Below are 18500 nucleotides of genomic sequence, written 5' to 3'. Positions count from 1 at the left end.
CCGGCGAACAGAGGCCTGGAATTTATTAAATTCATCAATTAATATAATATAAAAATTAATGAATGCGTATTGTTCTTTTATAATAAGTGATTCGTTTGTGTAATTAAATATTTAACTGAAAATTAATATTATAGATTAAGAATGGAGGGTGGGAGCATCTGATTAACCTCGATCAAGAATCCTGCTGCTGTTAGTGCCAAGAGTAGAATATGACAGTGATAAGTACTTAAGAGAAGGCATCGATTCACTGATGACTTGAAGAAAGTTGGTGTTGAGTGCAATGCGCGTGGACATCATGCCCAAATGTTCCAAACTCTTGAAATGAGGAAAACCTAGCAGAAACATTAAACAATAAAATAAATAAATAAAAATATTGAATACGTAGGACAACACTCAGTGAGTGCACAACCAACACTTTTCTTTTACCTTGACCATGTACGACACCATTGACTTCACAATAAGATATCGACAGATTTTTTAACGAAGGGAATATTGATGCAATGCTTTGCAGAAGGCTTATATGAAGAGAGGAACCGTGCAATGTCAAATATTCCAAGTTGGTGAAATTGTGCAACTCTGTTTAGAATTAGAGGGAATGAGCAAAAATTTAGCTTTATTAATAATACAGAAAATTAATTAATTAACAGTTTATTTATAAATTTGGCCACATCTGTACCTTTTACTTACCTTGAGTAGTAGTTGTCGCTATATCGGTAAAATTATTATCCTTCAGGTAAAGAGTGTTGAGGGATGGGAATGATCCCATTGACTGTAACAACTTGCTTCCATCTCTAACTCCAACATTCGATAGATAGAGGCTTTTCAACTTCCTCAAACCTCTGTAACCTGTTTAACAATAATAATAAGGATAGAATTGAAAAAAAAATCAAAATTTATTGTCTAAATTTAGATCTAAACAAAATAAATGACTAATTCAATTATGACTCATTTCATATTTTATGCTTTAGGAAAAGAGCAACATTGTTTTTCAATTGCTATAAAGATTAAAGAACCGGAATCAAATCTTTATTACATTCTTTTTTTGAAATAATAGTATTACCTTTTGTTTTTTGAAATAATATGAATTCTCTGTTTCTTTATTTTTTTTTAATTATGTTTTTGTACATTTTGGGTCTTCCCTAATCAAACGAATTAAATTAATGTAATTAAATAATATTTTAATTGTTTACCTTGAGGAACCTTGAAATTGTCTATTTCATTGCCGCTCATGTCCAACTCCTCTAAGTTGCTCAAGGAATCAAATTCTGCAAACATGCCAAGACTTAAGACTTAAGACTTAAAATAGAGTTAATAAATCAATATAAACAAATGATAAATTTTAGGGAAATTATCATTCATATACCCTATATTTGCTTTATTATCAAAAATACTACAACACTTTAAGGGTGTATCAATCGTCCACCCTAAGTTGATGAAATGTATCAACCGACCACCAAACTGTTAATTGCCGTTTGAAAGTTAACAGAATTACAGTAAATTGACGATTTTACCCTTGAAAATTATCACTTGTATCCCCTTAAACTCTCTTTTTATCACTTGTATACCCTTAAATTATCACTTGTATCATATGAAAAGACCAGATTACCCTTATGATGTTATCATATTTAAACGGCAACTAACGGTTTGGTGGTTGGCTAATACATTTTGTCAACTTAGGGTGGACGATTGATACACCCTCAAAGTGTTGTAGTATTTTTGATAATAGAGTAAACTAAGGGTATACAAATGATAATTTCCCTAAATTTTATCATTTTTAACTGGACAAAATTGTAAATTAGTCATGGGGTATTTGCTTCACAGTTAGAGTAATTTTTTTTTAATCTTAAAGTCAAGACATACAAAAGTACAAGATGAAATTATGAGAAACATTGAAAATTGTATTTATGAATTGCTTAAAACTATTTTTCTAATATTACTCATAAAAAAAAATTGAATTCAAAGCCTTGAATCTTATTTTAGCATGTTAATGGAAGAGTTGGGAGAAGCGATGACGTTTTAATTACGTACCTTTAACATTAATACTTCCTTCCAATCCATTGTAAGATAAATCTAATGATGTTAATGATGAAAGACGGGCAACAAATGACAAGATGCTATTATTGAACAAGTTATAACTTAAATCAAGTATCGTCAAGTTGCTCAATCTTGATAACGTCTCTAGCGCTGCAAGTAAAGTCAAAACAGAGATCACAAATAATGTTTGGTGTAATTTCAAAATTAATCACTTAAAAAAATATGTCAAAATTGTCAACTGAACGAAGATGCATATAATTGTTCTGTCTTGATATTCCACTTAAATTAGGAGGGAGAAAGTAAATTAATTAAATTAAATGAAACACCTTCATTCTCAACACTACCGGCTATATTGTTCTAACGTAAATCAACCCTGCACCCAGCCCCATTCTATTGACAACGGTCAGTCGTGACAAAAATTATAAGGAGAATTGAAGAAATGTTTTAAGTCTCGAAAGACCAAATCTCTCATGCACCAAACATCCCTCACGCCACCTCCCTTCTAATATTATTAATACTAACAAAACTAACATTATCACCATTTTGGATTTTGAACCACCCATTTTATATATATTTTTAATTAATAAAATGCACACTCTGTGTCTCTCTGCCTCTGCAACCAACAAGATGGCTCTATGTTATTTATAACAAACACATCTAACAATTTGTACACCCAGGCCCCAGCTAGTTTTCAGTTGACTTATTTGGTGGTCTTTAGTCTTCTCCTAGTCTTTCATGCCCTTAACTTTCTTCCTTTCTTTCCATATTTCTCATTTTGCTTTAATTTTCCACAATTCTACCTTGGATTGTAATTATTAATTCCTCACATATTAATTGAGTGAACGCTTGCCCACCTCACTTCAACAACAACAACAACAACAACAACAATAATAATAATAAATAAATAAATAAATTCATTCTTCAAGCAATTGCAGAAGGCTTAAATGGAGTGAGGACAAGTCCAATGTCAAATACTCCAAGTTGGTGAAATTGCCAACTCTGTTTAGAATTAGAAGGAAGGAGCGACGAATTTAGCTTTATTAATAATACGGAAAAATTAATTAATTAACAATTTATTTATAAATTTGGCCACATATGTACCTTTTACTTACCTTGAGTAGTAGTTGTCGCTATATCGGTAAAATTATTATCCTTCAGGTAAAGAGTGTTGAGGGATGGGAATGATCCCATTGACTGTAACAACTTGCTTCCATCTCTAACTCCAACATTCGATAGATAGAGGCTTTTCAACTTCCTCAAACCTCTGTAACCTGTTTAACAATAATAATAAGGATAGGATTGAAAAAAAAATCAAAATTTATTGTCTAAATTTAGATCTAAACAAAATAAATGACTAATTCAATTATGACTCATTTCATATTTTATGCTTTAGGAAAAGAGCAACATTGTTGTTCAATTGCTATAAAGATTAAAGAACCGGAATCAAATCTTTATTACATTCTTTTTTTGAAATAATAGTATTACCTTTTGTTTTTTGAAATAATATGAATTCTCTGTTTCTTTATTTTTTTTTAATTATGTTTTTGTACATTTTAGGTCTTCCCTAATCAAACGAATTAAATTAATGTAATTAAATAATATTTTAATTGTTTACCTTGAGGAACCTCGAAATTGTCTATTTCATTGTAGCTCATGTCCAACTCCTCTAAGTTGCTCAAGGAATCAAATTCTGCAAACATGCCAAGACGCCAAGACTTAAGACTTAAAATAGAGTTAATAAATCAATATAAACAAATGATAAATTTTATCATTTTTAACTGGACAAAATGATAAATTAGTCATGGGGTATTTGCTTCACAGTTAGAGTAATTATGAGAAACATTGAAAATTGTATTTATGAATTGCTTAAAACTATTTTTCTAATATTTACTCATAAAAAAAATTGAATTCAAAGCCTTGAATCTTATTTTAACATGTTAATGAAAGAGTTGGGAAAAGCGATGACGTTTTAATTACGTACCTTTAACATTAATACTTCCTTCCAATCTATTTTCAGATAAATCTAATGATGTTAGTGATGAAAGATGAGCCACAGATGATAAGATGCTATTGTTGAACAAGTTATGACTTAAATCAAGCCTCTTCAAGTTGCTCAATCTTTCTAGACCTGCAAGTAAAATCAAAACAAAGATCACATATGATGTTTGGTGTAATTTCAAAATTAAACATTTTAAAAAATATGTAAAAATTGTCAATTGAATGAATATGCATATAGCTGCTCAGTCTTGATATTCGACTTAAATTAGGAGAGCGAAATGTAATTTAATTGAATTAGACGAAGCACCTTCATTCTCAACAAAACCAGCTATATTTTTGCCATGTAAATCAAGTGACTCAAGTTGTTGGAAGGGAGTAAACAAAGAAGCATTCAAATACCAGCTGTACTCTCGCCGATACGTGCCAAAAAGGTCTAGCGCTATCACTCGGCCTGTGGTGTTGCTGCACTCAACCCTTTCCCACTGACAACAATCAGTAGCTCCCTCACCATCTCCCCAGTTGTAAAGATAACTACCAGTATCATCGAAGAAATGTTTGAGTCGCAAAAGAGCAAATCTCTCGTGATCCAAACATCCTTCACTCCACCCACCTTCTAATATTATTAATAACAGAACAAACATTATCACCATTTTTGATTTTGAACCACCCATTCTAACTATATCTTTAAGTTCTAAAAAACACACACACTTTTTCTATCTCTGTAACCAACCAAGGCTCTATGCTATTTGTTTATAACACATCTAACAATTTATACACCCAACTAGCGTATAGTTGACTTATTTGGTTGTCTTCTGCAACTCTTTCATGCATTAATTTTCTTCCCATTTTTTTCCATATTTGTCGTTTTGCTATAATTTTCCACAGTGACGCGTTTTGAGCTATCAACAAAGGATAAATGAGATAGATTGAGATGACAAATGAACAGAAACTATGAGTATGTGTGTTTAGTAAGAGAACGATTATATGTTTTTATTATATATCAACCTAACAATTAACTTTAAACAATTATAATAAATAAAAATATGATGTTAAAAAATAATACAGAACATGAATAATATATTTTTGTAAACAAAATTTGTGTAACCATTTATCAAATTAAAGAGTATATGTGTGATGTCGACTGGTTTGCGTAAATAAAAAGTATTGACTCTTAAAAAGACATCAATTTTATGAAAGACAATAACGCGGTTTGATCCACTCTATAATTAATGATGTTATTTTCAAATAACAAAATTTTCTAGCTTTTGGAAATTTTGGAGAGAAATTAATTTGGTTGTTTTCTTGATTGACGGTAATCAAATAATGGATGACTCGGAAAAACCTTCCCTTGTTTTTTTATTAAAAAAAAATGAAACAGACGTAAGCAGAAGCTATAACTGAAAAAAAAAAAAAAGCGCATTAAGATAGAACATAAACCTGGTAACTTTGATGCATTAATTATATTTCATTAAAATGAATAATTTGGTCATGACAACAATAAATCTATCAATTTTTAAGTCATCAAAATAGTTGAAAATATTTTTTTACAAGAGGAGTGAGAGTTATTGCCCTCAATCAAAGAATGATACCATTAAGTCTAGAATATGACACTCACGGGTTGAAATCCATGACCAAATTAACATTCTAAATTCTTGAAATTAAGATAGCCTGAGAATTAACAATAAACAAAAATTAAATCAAAATTTTAATTTTATTCACGTAATCTATCCAAATAGGTTGAATCATCAACACCAATTTTTTCATTTCTAATTTAATACGTTTTCATTATTATTGGAATAAAGGAATTCAGAATCTCATTAGAGTATATATAACTTAAAACATTTTTTAATTGAAATTAACTTAAAAGCAAATATTTAATAAAAAATAGCTTTCTAGAAGGATTATAATTATATGGGGAGGAGACCAGTCCATTAATGTCAATTCTTCCAGGTTGGTGAAATTGTACAACCCTAGGTATTGAGGAAAATTAGTTAGCATTTTGTTAACTTAATTATTTATTTTGCCACATCTGTAACTTTCACTTACCTTGAGAAGCGATCACAGTACAATTGAAATTAGACTAAAATTATTAACAAAAGGAAACTCATCACAGTACAGTTGATTTTGTATAAGACCACCCTACTTATTAGATTTTTTTTTCTAATTACAATATTATTCTTAGGTGAAATTACTAAAATAAGTACATAAAAAATTATTAGTTTAATTATTATCTATTGTAATTGAGAATTTAAATTTGTTATACCGTATAAACCTTGGAGATTTTTTATGTTCTTAAACTCTTTCATAATCGTTCAAATATTGCATTGATGGAGGAAGAAGATATGCAATCGGAAGAATTTGAAAACGCTGAATATTCTAGGGGTTAACAAAAGTTTAAAGTTGAAATTCAAAAGTTTTACTTTTCATTGTTTTGGTGTTGATTTGATTTGATTTTCTTTTTCAAATTATCAAGATAGACTTGAACGTGAGCATATTCTAGGGGTTAGAAAGATATGGAAGTTGATGTTATTAAAAAAAAAAAAATCAATCGTCTTAATGTTCAGGACAAGTCATTTCAGTAAAATATGAATCACCTTCCACTCATTTTAGAAATCTTACCATTTTTCTTATCCTTTTTTGTTAAATTGTATTTTGTTCCACACGGCAAAAAATTAAATTCCATACGTTTTGCTTGTTGTGGAATTCTATGTACGTTTTGAAATTTCTTTAGTTAGTGGAGTCAACAGGGCTAGAAATTATTCTTGTAGAGTTGTAGACTTGTAGGGCAGCTACCGGAGTCCACACGTTTTAATTTTATGTCTTGGCGTTAAATTATTAATTATTCTTTTCCATTGTTTCAGGGCAAGTCGCACCATAACCCAAAGAGCGGTGGACATATTCAATATCGCTGCAGTAAACATCTCCATCCCCACGCGAAGGGTGATTTCCTGTGTGGGTTGTGATTTCAAATTCTTCAATATCAAGATCTTATTTACCCAATTTCAATATTTGTTAACGATTATTGTATTTAGTTTTTACTCGATTAAAACTCATAATTGATCAATCAAGATCATTCAGTTAAATTTAAACACTTTCATGCTGCTATGAAAGCATCATTGCTGATGTAACAAAATGCTTAATGATATGTTAACATCATAAAATCTACCTTGATAGGGTTCTTGCCAGTGATCACCCTATTCCTTCAAGACAAATCACAAAGACCACATTCAAGGAAGAAAACTTCCCTCTTTCAGCATATCACATCTGGTTAATTCTTCAATTTCCTGTACTTGAGAAGGGAAAAAGCATATGCATAAACAGCTTCAAATGAGGAAACTTCAACTATAGAGGCAACAATGATGAAGAAATCGGTGGCATTCGCTTCGTGATCTTTCTTCTCGAACTCTGCAAGATTGGCAACAACTTTGTTCAAACAAACACTATCTTTCGTTTCTCGTAAAACCTCAACAGCTTCAGCCATCTCAGTACATCCTGTAATATTTAACGTAGCTGAAGCCTCTTTTCCTAATGAAGTTATGCTCTGACCTAATTGCCCTGACCCAATTATAATGACTGGTATGCAGTGCCATTCACTTTTCAAGGTACCTTTAGCTAAAGATCAATGATGACATGTAATGTTGCATCTTGTTGATCAGTACAGGAGTGGATTTTTGCAGATTAGTAACCAGCCACTCATAATCCGACAATGTAGCTTCAAATAATGGCTCCAAAAACTCACATCTGGCCAGAATTTCAGTCGGGGGTACTCCAGCAATTAAGTTAGTATCCAGACTTGGTTTACCCTTGAAAAGTTCTTCAGGCAACTTAACCAGAGTACTCTCAAGGGCAGAGGGAGATGCGCTCGGGATAACCTCTTGCTTGAAAGGCAATGCTCTCGCTGTTTGCAAGCAGAATTCTATCCATTGATGGATTAATGGAAATGCACCTCTGACTCGCCCTCCAATTTGTTTTGTTTCAAGTCTTGAGGCAGCAGGGATTGCCTATAAAGAGAATACGAACTTATTAGTCACATTATCGTGTTTACTGATCACTAATATGAAGGAGATAACAATGTGAATATTGAAGTAGAATGGCAGGCATGGGTATACCCAAAGATCAGCCCATAAGCTAGCACCAGACTTGGGAACAACAACAGCAACATTAGACATATGTTTGACAGCAGGAAGAACATCACTAATCCACCCAACAGCAACCCATACATCTCCAATTGCAAATGCCTTCAGATAGTGTGTACTGTCAAACAGTCGAACCTATGTAAAACCCAATAAACGCAGATATTGTAATATTGTTACCGGTATCGACAAAGATATTAGCATCTAAAACAAATTATTGTAGAAGATAAACAATGGGGAGGAGCATGGGCATTCTACATATTGTTAGACATCTTGAAGCCCCCATAATAGGATTGATCAAATGTTAGGTAACCTAAAAGATGCGACAACTATCTTTCATATTACATGTGCCCTTAACTCAAACCGGGCAAAGTATACAATAACTAGAACTTATAGATGATTCTACTAGAATACTATGCACAGTAGATTTATAATATTCATAAATCAAAACCTATCATCGTTCACCTGAAAGACTCCTGAGTTGCACAAACCAATTTCACTACGCCATACCAAAACTTTGTTGAACTTTCCTGGATACACCTGATTGCACCTACTATCCCCCTTCATTACAGCTAATAACCACATAATTTAATTTTTTTGAAATTGGCATGCCAGACAAATTTGGTCAATTACAAACATATTTCTGCCTAAAAATGCATCCATCAAAGGACACTGACTTCTTGTTGTCACTTCATTTTGTTAGTCTCTATTGCTCGCGCATTCACATTAAGGAAACGAACCAAATGGAGCCAATTTACCCACACCACATTATTATGGATTTTCATTGTTTTGGGTTTTTGTTAATTTAATGAGACAGAATCTCACATCCCTTGCCATTTCTTCAGCTAAATTTAGGAGCAAAAGCCTTTATTGCATCCATCTCAGGAGAGAACACCAACATATGTATTAATATGTGTGAAAAGGAAAAGACAACACTAACATATGCATTTATATGTATGAAAAGGAGAAGAAAACACTAACATATGCATTCATATGTATGAAGAAGCAGACTTTTACAAACAAAATCAGTTGTCAGGCAATAACATGCAATGACCAGATATGATTTCTGTAAGAGTACCTGGTTTGCCAGTAATGCCAGATTCTGCTGAACAGCAATCTTCCCACCAGCAACTTGCGAATCAATATAGTTTGAATTGTATGATGTTCCCCTATACTTCAAAACTGAACCAATAACCTCTCGGGGAGAATTAACCATTGAAATTCTTCCTGCGAGCTCAGGCTGCCACAGATCTTTCCAGTCCTACAATGCATTTTCATTAATCATGTTATTGTGCATAGAATGCAGATCTCTCAAAACAGCATCAACAAATTTCTCATTCTAATTTCCAGTGTGAACAAATTGTGCAATGACCAGAGCATCTCAAAATATATAACAACTCTGCAGCCTAATCCTTCATGTTCCAAGCAGGCACATGTTGAAAATGAGGAAAAAAAAAGAGCCATCAAATGCCCCCAAAAAACTACCATTTGGCAGTTCATTTCAGAAAACAACTTCAAACAAGATCTTACTAATTGATGTCCAAATAAACTTCGCCTCATCATTTCTACCTGTCACAATGAACAACATTTAAACATCAATAAACAGGATCAAACCAGTTTTATTATGTTTTTGGAATGTACTGATAGTCTCACACTAAGATGATGAGGAACTGTAAATTATTTGAGGAAAGATGTTACTTTTTATTGTTAGAGCGGTGAAATTTTTATTTTAATTATTAGAAGCAGATATCCAGTGGGGATTATATAAAGGTTGAGAGATATCTTGGTATAAAAAAGGGAAAAAAGAATGAAGATCCCCTGTCCTTATTCATTTAAATTTTGACCATTTTCGAGACAAAACTTGACTACAGAATAATAAACTACTGAACTGTTTTCTCCCCATATTCTTTATTTTGAGATATCTTCTCCAAGGTAACCCACGTATCAAAGCATACTTCATACATTGGAAAAATTCTCCAACATTACAGATGATAATTTGAATTGTGAGACATGAGACACACTGTGTGTTTGTTTTAACATCAAGTTAGTTGGCTATGCTAAATGACATTGACAGTGTTCAGTGACAATATTCAGCTCAAGATTCTGCAACTTTTTGGGTCAAACTGAACATAATTGAAAAAATAATGATCAACCTACAATAGGGATTAGTAGTTAGACCAATTGCTCAATCTTGGGCAAGAAAAATTTAGTGCTACTGACCGTCTGTCCCATTTTGAAGTGCTCATGTCGCATTGTGACGTCAGTTAGCAGGTTTCAGTGGCATTGACCAAATTTATTAATTGCATCGAGCAGGAGGTTAACTGGACTTTCCTAGGATCCTGGATGATGTCTACTCTGTGGCCTTAGAAATTGGAAGTTACCTCCACCTTCATAACTCCCTAGACATTTCAATGGATATTTTAATTGGCAGTCAATAGGTTCTCACGGTTATACTATCTTAAGCTCTGATATTAACCCTGACTTACCAGCTAGCATACCCAAGGAGACAATATTTAATTTTTCTAGTTCACATCCTAGCAACTCACTTATTAAGTGCCATCACTACATGCTAACGTAGCATAGCTTCTCATTGATCTGAGTGTACATTTGAGTACAACGACAAAGTTTAATGAACCATTTGTAGAAGATAATATCATTGAGTTTATAGACTCTTTCAGGGATGCCATTGTTACCCGTCAATGAGATGCTTCTAAAGATATTATCATAAAAAATATTGAAGAGAAAGGCAGTCTTGATTTTGTTTGATATAAAACTAAATGAGTTTAAAGAAAATTATTACCTCAATCGGAGCCAAATTATGCTTTCGAAATTTACTTTTCTTGTAGGCTATCACCGTTGTGCCCCACCTGTACGGTGCCGCCCATATTTTACCTCGAGGATCAAAGACAAAGATGTTACCTTCCATTTGTGACTTAAGCATTTGAACCAATCTTGGTCTTCAGCTCCAGCCATTGGCTCAATCAATCTCTTTTTAATGGCAAAACTAAGCCATGAATCACCAACACTAACCAAATCAGCAGCCATATAAGAAGCTGACTTAGCCTTAACTTTGTTAAATGGCACAGATAAATTGTTAAAGATCCCATCAATGCTAGCACACAAATTCATCTGAAACTTCAATCTCTTTCCCTGACTTCGCATAAAATCCTTAACCCAAGATTGAGGCACTGAGTTCTGAAGAGAAACGACTCTCAAAGGCACGGTCAATGCGTACGTTTTTTATTTCCAATTCTCAAATTCTTGTTTCAACTTCTCATCCTTTTCTTGTTCGGTGTCTTGATTAAGCAATTGGTCTTGTGGGGCGACAATTGGAGTGAGAGGGAGCTTCGTGGGACAGGCCGAGCAAATACGGACTCCGAAGCCGAGAAAGAGTAGGACGGTAGCAGAAGCCAGTTGAAGAGGGAGCTTGAAATGGAGATAGAGAGGCTGTCGGTCTCTGTGAGCAGTTGGATTAATGTGGGCCCGGGAGAATCTGATGGCCTTAATTGAGCGTGGTTTAGTGGGTTAGGGTATGGCAGTTGAGAAAGGGTATAAGAAGAGTTTAGTTAACTACGAATTTTGTTATAAACATTATAACAAAATAAAAATTGGAAATAACTTTTTGTTTAAATTTTTAAAAAAGTTAAGGAAAGTTTTTTAAGAAAGTTATAAAATGGACATTCTGTTTTTGTTAGTAACTTTTTGTCAGCTATAGACCTAGCTTAATGGTTTTCCAACAATTTTGTTTTGTTAACTACGAATTTATATTTTGGGAGAGATTGAGGATTAAAAATTGATTTGCATTTTGTCCACTTTTTTTTACTTAAAAAAAAAAAAGATATTTGGCCACAAAAAAAATTATCATAACAGAAGCGATAGTATTATAACATAAACGGTGTTGTCCTTTTGTGTGCTACAAAAATAATGCAGCATGAACATTACCCTTTTTTTTATTGATAATATTCAAATATCAGTACTAAAAAAAAAATTTACAAGCTTCGTATAAATACATATTTGATTTTAACTAGAATATGTGATTTAAAAAAAAATAGTTCACCTTATGTTAAAAACTAATTTTAAAAAGATATAAGTTTTAAAATATTCTTATTTACTGTACATTTTTATTTCATTTTTTTCATAACACAACTTTAAAATAATATGTTAGTTATAATAATTTAATAATTTATTTCTTAAAAATTCTACACTCTACTAATAAAAAATATACGTTAAGCCTTAATAGCATTATACTATTTTAATATCTTTTCAACATATAATCAAACATGAAATAAGTGGTGAGTGAATTTTTAGACACCGAAATATTCCAAGTGACAAACTTTAGGCACCAAAATTTCCTTTTCTTTTTAATCTATTTCATAAACTCCATCTCCATGTAATATATAATCTGCTTAATATACACCCTAAATAAGGGGCTAATCTAAGAATAAAATGCCCAATCCTTCCCCATGTATCACATTTTATAGATGTGTCGTTCCAGTGATAGAGGCTATTACTTGGAGCCCACTCCAATACACTATTCCATGGCCCTCCAAACCGAAAAGAAGGAAACCGAATGCCTATTTATAGCTTCATCTACTGACTCAGCAACTCATGCCTACATTTCAAATTGGGGTTTCACTTCATACTGAATCTTACTGTTGTCATCACTTGAGGGTTTCAATTTCTCACTCACTCACTCACCCCAAAGTTGCTAAAAATGTAAAATGATTCTTTCTTTTTGTTTACTAGTTACTAATTTTAAAGAAACCCTTGGGTGTTTTTTGATAGACATTTACTACATATACGTTCTCAGCTCTTAATCATATTACTGTGTAAATTTTGTGTTCTCTGGGTTTTCTTGAATCTGTTCGAAAAGTAAATAAAAATCATTTCCATTCAAGAACTTTCATTTGGGGTCATATTAATATAATATTCCAATAAAAGAAGTGATTTCAAATTCTAATATTTGCGTCAATATAAGTAGTCAAATTGAATATGTTAGTGAAATGCTGCCTCACTGTCCCATTGAATATGATTCAACTAACAGGGCTAGAGCTTGTGGATGCCAGTGGCACTGAACAAAGTATTGGGTGGTAATTTTAAGACCACGCTATGCCCAAAACCCAAGTTAGGCGATTACAAATACGGGAATCAATGTCACTTTGCTAGGAATGGAGAGGATAGATTGCTTAGTGAAATGCAACTTTGTAGAATGCTGAGAGATGTGCTGAGAGATGAGGATAGTTGTCGATTTCTTCATGTAAATGCTGAGAGATGTGCGGAAGTTTCTACTCAGTTTAGGCTCAGTTTAAGAATAGCCTGGTGATAAACATTTTGAGTGGTGGATCTTCTGCGGATAACAGAAGTAGGTCTATTCAATGGGAACGCAACAAGGGGCTTGCTAACTCGCTCAGGTTGTGCAAATGTTAAAAGCAGAATGCCAGTTGTATGAAGTTTTGTCATCTTCTTTATAGAACTATGAAAGCTTGGAGTCCACGATTCAATAGAATCTCGGGCTGTGCCAATGATTGTTTCAAGTACTTTTTCTACTTTCAATGTCCAGAATAAAGACTATTTCTAAGTAGCAAGTGCAGGATATGAAGTGCAAATCAAAATAGACAGAAGTGAAGAGGAAGATAAGTGGTATATATGTTGATTGGATTGAAGATACACCACTTTTGCCTAGTTCTTAGAACAAAGCAGAAAGCTGTAGTTAAAAATATACCTTATGCTAAAGATAAGTAGTCAATAGTTCTATTAATGCATAACTTTGCGATTAATATTTCTTAGTTTCAGTATATACATTTCAGGGTGATCGCTGTCTATTTTAAGGACTTTTAATAGAATTTAGTAGCCCTGATTTTCAATCTCAGTGTTTTGCGGCTGTTATCTACATCTCTCTATCACATTTTTCAAGTTTCAATGATAAATTAGTAGTTAGCCTTATGAAGAATGTACGCACCATAACCATGTACTTCAAATAGCAAACCTGCATTTTATTGAACTGTGAACTACTGATTCAATAAAGCTCAACATAAGCTAACAAGTATTTGTGAAATTGCTTCATAGTACATTGTTTGAAGTATATAAGCTAATATACCATTATTAATGGGCTCGTGAGCCAACCCCATTAATTATATGTACATATATATAACGTTACCATCAATATGATATGTGACATCCCATAACAGCTAATTATAGATCTTTATCCATTTTCATAATTTGCCTTCTGGCTTCCACTGCTTGTCACTAAATTCAAAATCCGTTGCACCTCAAAACAACATGAGAAATCTTATGGGCAAATTATGACCAGTTCAAAGATAATAGCGATTATAGGGAAAGAAAATTAAAATCGAAGACGCATATAAAATAATCAAGCTACTGATGAACAAAATAACATGAAAGTATAAGTATTTATACTATACCTTCACTTATTAGGAAGTTTGTTTCGCTATTGGGTAAGATCAAGCTCTCTGCATATCCTATTGGCAAAAGGAAATCACACACGTGTGATCTCTCTCTCTCTCTCTACACACACACACATATACACACGCATATACATATACATGCATGGTCATCATCTTAGAAACCGATTGAGAAATTATTGTCAGAGTTTGAATTTGCACAATGACTAGTCATGTTGCTAAAAAGAAAAAAGATTGAGATTGAAAGAAATTCATTATCATCAAATTGGTCCAATATCCACTTCACTGTGTGGATCAAATACGTTTTCGAATAGTGTACTGATCTACAATCTACTGCAATAATTTGTTAGGACCCTACATCAACAAATTATGGGATTAGTTGGTTTACTAACCCTAATACATCCGGACAAGTCAATCCTTTCATGAGAAACAAAATGAATTTTGCATCCCTGAAACACAACATACTCAGCTAGTTGAAATTGTGGATATACGGGGGTAACGTAAGCATGCTTTCACAATTTGAAAGATTTATTTTTTTAAGATTTAGTATTTCTGGGATCCTATTGAGATAAAGGGGTGGTGAAGGTCTATAGATTTTAACTTGACAGCTTCCTATAACCAAAGATACATAACTATACTAAATGAGCATCATTGAATTTCAAAGTTATTCATTATAAATACTTAAAGAAAGAAAAATAGATACTTTGGTAATAGTAATACATTATACCTTTTCTCTTTTCCAAATTTGCTTAACCTTACTACAGGGCAAGCTGAGTCCAATCAGGTTCTCCAATTCAAAATCTGATGTCAGTATTTTCAAAAGATATTTATGCCAATGGAGATTTCTCAATTCTATAGGAAGGCATTCTAAACCTCAGTGAAGTTGCACCCTGGAGCTTATAATTGGAACACCATCATACTCGGATATATAAAATTTCAGCAATCTAAAATTTGACATTGTTTTAAATGCTCCAGAATCTAAACGTATGTCTCTTATCCTGGAGAATTCAAGAATATACTTTCGGTTGCATGTGTCCCTTCAGAAAAGAAGCAAAGAATGAGTTGGCATAAATTTTCTCAGGAAAAAAATCCCAAAATTTATAAAGAGCTCCTTAAATGAAGACAAAACCCGCTCTCGCTCAACTCTTTTTTGGTGTAATTTTAGTCTTCTTCAATCCCCCCCCCCCCAAAAAAAAACTTTAATCCAAGCATTGAGTGCAAGTAAACTAAAATATGATTTTCGGATGCAAGTACAACACAATATGCCCATAAAAATGAAGAGCGGAAGTTAGAATCAAACCTCCAGCAATTGATATTTTGCAAACTGATATTTGATTCTTCTGAGACTTATGTAATCGTTTTGATGGTGCAGTTTTTGAATTAGATTACATAGCCTCAGGTACCAATACCATTTTCACCAATTTGTTTTTATTTCATCTTTCCATCAAAGATGAAGGGGAGGGAAATTATCAAAGCAGCTGTTAGATGACACCTGCTTCTAGCCCTGCAAGTAAAACCAAAGAATGAGCTCCATTAGATATATTTGAGTTAATAAAATCCCTTGTTCCTCCTAATGATTATAGACATTAATTAGGAGGGAGAAATTAAGTAAATTAAATTAAATGAAGCACCTTCATTCTCAACGCATGCAGCCGGCTATTTTGTTACCAAGTTGTTGAAAGGAAGTAAATAGAGAAGCATTCAGATACCACTCTCCCAGATCGATATTAATTGAAGAAATGTTTAAGCCGCAAAAGATCAAATTGCTCATGCTCCAAACATCCCTCACTCGACCTCCCAACACCCCCACCCCCCCCCCCCCCCCCCCCCCCCCCCCCCCCAATATTATCAATACGAGAACTAACATTGTCACTATTTTGGATTTTGAGCAACCCATTCTAGCTATATCTCTAACTATTAAAAAACACACATTCTCTCTTTCTCTATAACTATAAATAACAAAAGGGCTCTATGTTATTTATAACAAACGCATCTAACAATTTATACACTCAGGCCCCAGCTAGTTTTCAGTTGACTTCTTTGGTAGTCTTCAGCCTTCTCAAAGCCTTTCGTCATGCCTTACTTTCAGCCTTCCTTTCCATACTTGTCATTTTGCTTTAATTTTCCACAATTCTACCTTGGATGGTAATATTTAATAATACATAAATTCTTCAAGCAATTGAGATTTGACCCACCCCACTTCAATATTAATATTAATGGGAAATCATAAGTTCTTCTACAAATGAATCATTATTCTAAAATTGTTATAAGCATATATATTTAAAAAAAAAAAAAACGAGAAGGGGAACTTGTTATTTTAAAAACTTCAATACGGCCAGAAATTAAAAGATTCCCAGCATCAAAGCTAATTATTGTAATAGATTTCTGGTGTGGCCACCCGAATCCGCACGTTTTTTAAGATTTTTTTTTCCAATCTTGTGTACCGTTCAACACTTATATATGCTTTGCAATTGATTAGTTAACAAAATAAAATTCTTGATCAGGTGTGCGGTAAAAAGAATTAAAAAGATTAAAAACCACTGATGAGAACTTATTAGTTTATTGCTTGGTGCAGTCAATATAATAAGGAATAATTATTATTCTAGATTTGTGCAGTGGCGAAGCTAATAACATTTTTTTCTGAGTGAGCCGAACTTTTTTTTTAAAAAAAATTCAATACATTTTTATCATACAATATAATTTGTAAATAATAAATTATAGATACATCTAGTAATGCAGGACATAATGAGTTTTATAATTCAAAATATTTGTTCTAGACATTATTTGAAATTATTGAAATACACATTTATCCATCAAATTATGAACGGACAAGAATTTAATGATAATTGAAGAGGCAACATAATTAATTAATATAAAAAATTTTATATAGGTTTCAGTAAAGGTGATTTTGTAATTAAATAAAAATAATTTCTAAGAAGCCCGGCCTAGCCCTCTCCAAAATTCGCCACTGGGGTGGTTATTGGAGTTCACACATTTTCATTTTTTTTTTTACCATTCAATAGTAATTATGCTTTTTAGTTTATTATTACTGTTGTTATTATTATTAACTTAGGCATTTATTAAAACTCGAACACATAATCTAAACTCAAGAAAGGCCTCTTCTTACTACCGGAATTTGGCTTAGGCTTCTGACAACTACTAGTTCTCTTTCATAATCGGTAGTGCCCCATTTTGTTATCTGTGACTTTGGGGCATAATATGCTTTAGATGAGAAATTTGGCCCAGAAAAGTTATCTTCTGAGAGGCAGAGGAATTTGATAGAACATAAGCAGTCTTGTTAAATCCATCACTTGAATGATGCGTGACGTGAGTCGTGACAGTGAGATTTTCCATTTCTGTGGCTTTCTTACCTGAGCCTGAGCCTGAGCCATGCATGTTTTACGTGATATCATCCGTAACTTTGATATATTTTTCGCTGAGAGGCATCAAAATTTGAGAATTATATGCCCATCATAACATATTAAACAGCTACAAAATATCCTACAGAAATTTTTAGTGCACTCTGACAGCTGCTTTTTGTAGTCAAATAGTCTTGAAATCATTTTTTAGTGCATATTCTTTTCGCAGTAAATTACAAATTTTGTTACACTTAATCTGATATATGTAATGAGATGAATTCATATCTAAAGAATCAAAACTATGATGTGAATTTGCTTGAGCACAAAGTAACTCAAATCGAAATCCCCTGTTAGAAAGGAGGAGGTTGAATCCAGATTGTGTCGTGTTGCTCTTGCTGCAAAACATCGATCCAAGACTATTCGTTCATTATTAAGCATATGAATGAGTTTGTTGATGTTAGCTCTGAAGACGGTCCAAATAACTGTTAAAACGGTTAAATATGCTATGTTGAAATGCACTGTACAGTCAATTAATTTAGTTAGGACTCTGTTTT

At 32.8% G+C, this 18500-nt stretch overlaps 1 protein-coding gene and 1 pseudogene across 2 annotated transcripts; both read right to left on the bottom strand.

The window, feature by feature from the left end:
* Positions 1-11697, bottom strand: part of LOC112098309 — a 32554-nt pseudogene extending 20857 nt beyond the window's left edge.
* Positions 7041-9216, bottom strand: LOC112098312 (spermidine-binding periplasmic protein SpuE-like). Of its 2 annotated transcripts, none has more exons than XM_024184304.1 (3): positions 9147-9216; positions 8142-8303; positions 7041-8033 (listed from the first exon to the last, which is right to left on the bottom strand). In XM_024184304.1, the coding sequence occupies exons 1-3, from the start codon at positions 9156-9158 to the stop codon at positions 7641-7643; spliced, it is 567 nt and encodes a 188-aa protein (XP_024040072.1). In that variant the 5' UTR covers positions 9159-9216; the 3' UTR covers positions 7041-7640. The 2 variants fall into 2 exon arrangements, with proteins under 2 accessions (XP_024040072.1, XP_024040070.1); XM_024184302.1 differs by lacking the exon at positions 9147-9216 and adding an exon at positions 8631-9073.
* Positions 11698-18500: the final 6803 nt, after the last annotated feature.

Source organism: Citrus clementina, unplaced genomic scaffold (assembly GCF_000493195.1).
Source record: "Citrus clementina cultivar Clemenules unplaced genomic scaffold, Citrus_clementina_v1.0 scaffold_5, whole genome shotgun sequence".
In the NCBI taxonomy this organism is placed as follows: domain Eukaryota; kingdom Viridiplantae; phylum Streptophyta; class Magnoliopsida; order Sapindales; family Rutaceae; genus Citrus; species Citrus x clementina.
The sequence above is the reverse complement of the archived record's forward strand: the minus strand, read 5'-3'. Positions and strand labels throughout refer to the sequence as shown.